This window comes from Trichosurus vulpecula, chromosome 4 (assembly GCF_011100635.1).
Source record: "Trichosurus vulpecula isolate mTriVul1 chromosome 4, mTriVul1.pri, whole genome shotgun sequence".
In the NCBI taxonomy this organism is placed as follows: Eukaryota; Metazoa; Chordata; class Mammalia; order Diprotodontia; family Phalangeridae; genus Trichosurus; species Trichosurus vulpecula.
This window is the reverse complement of record NC_050576.1, coordinates 241,092,088-241,098,087: the sequence shown is the minus strand read 5'-3', so window position 1 is coordinate 241,098,087 and position 6,000 is coordinate 241,092,088. Positions and strand designations below refer to the sequence as shown.

General features: G+C 37.8%; 1 protein-coding gene across 1 annotated transcript in view; it reads left to right on the top strand.

Moving 5' to 3' along the window:
- Positions 1-314: 314 nt before the first annotated feature.
- The window catches only part of ZBBX (zinc finger B-box domain containing), a 114,855-nt gene continuing 109,169 nt past the window's right edge, over positions 315-6,000 (top strand). The window contains exons 1-2 of the mRNA XM_036756074.1: positions 315-382; positions 5,630-5,743. Of these exons, the coding sequence (XP_036611969.1) occupies positions 315-382; positions 5,630-5,743 (182 nt within the window). The remainder of the gene's footprint in view (positions 383-5,629; positions 5,744-6,000) is intronic.

Below are 6,000 nucleotides of genomic sequence, written 5' to 3'. Positions count from 1 at the left end.
GCTATTTTCAGTGTATTCCTAATAGAATTTTCCTTTTAAAGCAATCGAATATTAAAAGTGTGCCCTCTACTTGGCGATGCCTTTATTCAGACTAATACAGAATCTTGGGTGTTACATAGGAGAATTTGAGTTGGAGCATGTTATCATGGATTTTTTGTTTTGTTTTTAAATTTCTCATTGTGTATGTGTAGTTTTGTATTTTATTTTATTTTTTTGGCTAAAACATATTTATTCCATTTGATGACCAGGTTATATGGCATAAAAGAGTTCATGAATCAGAATACTTTGGAGAGGATATTATTACATCGTAAATCATGAACACCAATGATTTTATAGTTCTTCCATGGGGAAAAACTGGAAACTCTGTAAAACTAAAAACCAAGTAAGTGCATGTGTTCCATTAACTGTAATTGAAATAATTATGAAAGTTTGTAGATGTCAGAATGTAAAAGTGTTTAAATATAGCTTTCAAATTTAAATGTATAATGTGACTCAAATGTTATGCATCCATAATTCCATTTTTCTAATCCTTGACTTTCTACCCAAGTATTTCAAGATATAAATATGAATGTTTCATACCTAATTTGTCTATAGTTGAGAAAAATAGCAGAGAGAAAGAGTAGTGTTTGGGCACTAAAATAAGTGAAGGAGAAAGTTGGATATAGACAAGAATTCTTAGGCAGTAATCTCAGCTAGAGATGAGAAAAAGCCACCATGACCTCTAAGCTGTGTGCTATAGTGGAAGGACCATTTAGCATATAGTTAGAAGATCCAAGTTCAAGTCCCAGTCCTGACACTGACTAGTGGTTTGACAGTGGGCCGATCATTTCACCTCTCCAAGCTTTGTTTTCCTTGTCTGTGAAATGGGGATATACCTATGTCTAAGGGAATTGTTCCTCTAAAATACAGATATGGGCTCTTACTATCATTTCAGATGAGTTTCAAAGATGTTGTAGGAGGTAGCTGATACCTTCAAACATCCCAGCAGCAGGAATTTGTATCCTGAACGAGCCTAGGTTGGAGGGAGGCTCTCAGGAATAAGGTATCTGGGAAGTTAACTGTGCTAAGGCCCTGCACTCCCAAAGCCTTCTGGTGTTTCCAATTTCCATTTAAATCTGGTGATCCAGACGAAATACTGTTACCCTCTGAGACTCCCCTAAAATTGTTTTAAGCCATCAAAGATCTTCCCCCCAAAATTCCATCTCTTTAAGATTCCTTACATTATTATACAGACTGAATGAGGAGTAGTGGTGATGTTGTTCAGTTGTGTCCTACTCTTTGTGACCTTGTATGAGACCTTTGTGGCAAAGATACTGGAGTGGTTTGCTATTTACTTCTCCAGTGGACTAAGGCTAATAGAGGTTAAGTGACTTGCCCAAGATCACATAGTGAGTGTCTGAGGCCAGAAGAATTAGGAATAGACCATCCTAGATCAGTAGACTCAGTGAGACTTTGAGGCATTTAGTGGTCTCCCTAGACTGATAGATTAGTCAATTCATACCTTTATAGTTTGTTATTAGAAGGGGAAGGACTGTGAGAAAAACATTTCCATTAATGTCTTATTGGTGGAGCTATAAATGGGTAAAGCCATTCTGGAGAAAAATAGTTTTTATACTCAAAAAGTGTCTAAACTATGCCTGCTCTTTGTATCAGCAGTACCACCACACACACACACACACACACACACACACACACACCCCACATGCACACGTGCATGCGCAGGCGCATGTACATTGGATTCCCTAATTTAGGGGCTGTTCCAGGCAGAGTGTACCCCCTTCTGATGCCACTGTACCTCCTTCTCTTCTGCCCGAGGCTGGGCACAGTTGAGGTTTGCTACTGTTCCAACAGAATACTGGGTGGTTTGTACTAGCAGAAACTATAGCAACACGGATCTTTCTGAGTGGGTTCCATAACACCATTTAGTTTGTGGGTCCTGCTGGAGGATGGAGGCTGATGGGAAACGGCTGTGGAGGAATCTCTGGGGAGTTGCATTCTCTACTGTGCATTCTTGAGGCTGTTGCCTTGTGGGGCTTCTTCCCTGTCCTGTGTTGACAGCTGTCGCTGTGCTGTCTCTGATGCCTCAGTCCTTTATTGGAGGGTTTTTGAGAGTTTGTGGCACCTGGAGAAGACGCTTGTTGGCCTGTGTCTCCTCTCCACAGGCAGTGTCTCACCACCTCTGTGTTGTTTGTTTCCATGTCCCCATGAAACTGGTGTGTGTTTGTGTGAGTGTGTGCCTGACTTTTGGAGGCAGTGTTTTTCTAATTGCCATTCTGGTTTTACCATCATAGTCAGTAATTAAGTCTGACAGTGAGTACGTAAGCAATAGAACCTGAGGTCTGGCCCCTCTGGATTATGTTATAGAGTCCTGTGGTAGTAGTAGTCAGTCATGCTCTGGGGACCTGACCTGCCAAGGGGAGTGGGAGTTGGGGGAGTAGCCCCAGAGTGGAGTTCTAGCTACCTCCAAGATTGGCATGAGTGGAGATTGGCTCTGGAATGAGAGCAAGTGATCCTGGCACACAGAAGAGGAACCACAGCGAGCACAAAGGGGAGGTCCTCAATAAAGGGTTTATGGGTAGACATGGATACATGTCTTAGGATGAGGACAGATGGATGGTTTCCTTTCTGCAGTGGTGGAGGGAGCCTGTGTTGTTGAGATTATCGTTCCACTGACAGACTGATGTATATACATCACATCAACTCTGGAGGCTCTCTGGAAGAGACCTTATTCGTTTGTTCAGTCTTGTTCAACTCTTTGTGACCCTGTGGACCATTCAGTCCAAGGGGTTTTCTTGGCAAAGGTACTAGAGTGGTTTGCTATTTCCTTCTCTTGTGGATTAAGATAGAGGTTAAGTGACTTACCTAGGGTCACACAGCTATTAAGTATCTGTGATGCTGGATTTGAACTCAGGTCTTCCTCACTGACTCCAGACCTGGTGCTTCATCCACTGAGCCTCCTAGCTGCCCCTGGAAGATACATTGGAGATCCTCAATTCTATCTTGCAGTGCACATGAGAAAAACTAGTGCTTAAAGACTTTAAGGGGCTTGCCAAAGGTCACACTGGCGCGCGCACACACACACACACACACGTATATCTCTATTACTTAATTCCAAGGAATCATAATCTTAGTAATATAGAAACTCCCTGTACCTCTGTATATAGATGCAGTATACCATATGCAGGTGCATACATATCTAGACACACTTATCCATAAGCAGATATTACATACATTGTACACACATGGTCCCTCTATTACCTTAGGCAAGGGACCATATTCAACAGCTGACTTCTAGGTTGTATTGCAGCTTTAACTGTTTTCCTGTGATGTAAGCAACACATACATGAATGGGATACACCCAGTCACAAATATATATGTATCAGTATACAATAAATACATGTAGTCACAAATATGTATATGCATATAGCCACATGTAATAAACACATATGTTTATGTGCACAAATGTGTGTTTGTATGTGTATGACACAACTCATGGTATCAGTCCGCTTGTCCAGTTGCCCCTCTTTGATGAACAACTAGACTTATCGATTGCTGAGTGTTTTGTGGGGAAGCTAACATTAGGCTTTATGAGCCCCAGAACTCTTAAGAGCTCCCGCTGGTAATCTGTGCCCTCCTGGATACCCTTTAGTCTTTTGAGAAATTTGTCATCATCACAAATTCACCACCCACCACTTAAAATAATAGCAGATATTTGTGTTGCTTTATAATTTACAAAAATGTCACATGCTTTAATTAGATTATCTCTAAAACCCTTTGAGGAACATGTCATAGGTCGTATTATTCCCGTGGAATAGATGAGTTAGAATCATTGTAATTAAATTATTTTCTTATATTTACATAGTTAGTGAATTGGAGGCAGAATTTTAACCTATGATCCAGCTGTGATCTGATTTCATTTCCAGTACACCACATGGCTGAACTACTCACTTCCATTTTGGGGATGAGGAATAGAAGGTAAACATAGAATATAAGGAAGAGGCAGATATATAGAGAAGAGAGAAATCCAGATAGTTGTGGATGGTGGGAAGGCTTGTGGGCTATTTTTATTTACAATTTGTTATGAAGTAGATTTGATGGGTTGCCTCATCAATAAGATCTTAGATCTGTTTGAGGATTAAGTGTGCCTCTGCATGTGCTTCCGCTTCTGAATCATGTTTGGAGATGACATGATGGCTTAGATGGTAGCAAGGAAGGAAAATGAGCAAATTGATCGAGGTTTCATTTATGTTTACATTTTCTAGACTAAGTATGTATTCATTTTAAGTAAAATGTTCCACTCGGTTTGCAACAGTTAATACTAATAGACATGAATCAAAGAGTATTTAGTTTTCCCTTGTATGTCATTTCACAGAAGGGAGCCAGGTTTAACACTCACATTTCTGCTAAGTCCTGAAAGAGATTTCTCTTCGTTCTTTTACCCTATCTAGTACTGACATCTTGATCCAAGCTATGTGTTGAAATTAAATTAACAAATTCATTTTACATAGCAGGATAAAATAAAGCCAAATTTGAGAATTTTTGCTATTGTATTTTTAATCATCAATTATGATAGTGAAATAATTAAGCTGATTTTGGTCTATGCTATGACATATTTTGTTATTTTTTTGGATATGTGTGTATGTGTTAATTTATGAAGTTCAGGTAGAAACTACTAGTGTTTTCAACAACTAAATTATAGTTTCAGCTTCTGGCATAGTTCAAACATTGTCTGCATTGTGAATATTGTCTGTGTTGAAGAATTACTTGAAAGGATGACAAGAATTGTGATTAAAAGACATTATAACTATAAGAACTTGTTGGAAGAAAGGCAGTATTTGAATCTGTCAAACAATTTTAGATTTAATTCTTTCGCATTATTTTGCTAGTGTATTTGAGTTTTCTGGGCACAATTCATGTATAAAAGGATATGATTTATAATTTCCACTTTTAGCTGAGTAATAGCAACAACAAAAGTTTAAGATTTAAACAAGCACAGCTTGTGTAAAGGAAATCTTAATAGAGGCAGCACCCCAGAGACTGAATGGTGCCTTTGGGAACATTTTTCATGGAAAGTGAAAGTACAGCCATTGTATTACCTTGAAATTTTCTATTTATTTGCAAAATTAGTTTACAGGAAAAAAAGGTAAAATATAAGCTATTAGTGTCCTATTTCATTATTTTTCTCCTGTTGTTAATATATTACATATCATATAATGTAGTATATTACACATAGTACTTTTAAAATTTTGATATGATATGATATAATATAATAATAAATATAATATAATTTAACATAGTGCACTTTTTTATGAGACAAGTCACCACCATACCTTTCAATTCTGTTTCCTCGGGAATGTACGAGAATTGTGGGTGGAGAAAATGCAGTTAGAGCTGGAAACCCAAATATAAGCTGTTAGTGTCCTATTTTACTATTTTCCCCCTTTTGTTAATATATTATGTATCATATCATATAGTTTATTTCATATAGTACTTTTTAACATTTTACATTTATATTATCTATCTATACATGTATGTGTAAATGTGTGTGTATATGTGTATGAGTGTGTGTGTGTGTGTGACTTTTTTACAAGACAAGTCACCACTCTACATTTCAATCCTGTTTCCTCAGGAATGTACGAGAATTGCGGGTAGAGAAAGTACAGTTAGAGCTGGAAACCCAAGAGATGGAGAAGAAACTTCAACAATTACAATCAAGCATGAGCCGGGAAAAAGAAGAAAGAGAGTAGGTGAAATTTCTGGAATTTTCTCAATAAGTATTTTATATTTTAATGTCTCTCTAGCAAAGTGTTTTCCTTAGGAAAATGAGTAATTTCTCAGTAATCCAGTGAATTGTTCTCACTGAACATGCTGAAGAATAAAGAGTTGAATTTATTTTTTTGTGTTATCTTATCAGTTCTGGTTCACATTTTTCACAGTGACTTTTCCATCTCTTTCTTCAATAGAATGGAATGGAAAAGCATTCATAAGGCCTTTCTAGGT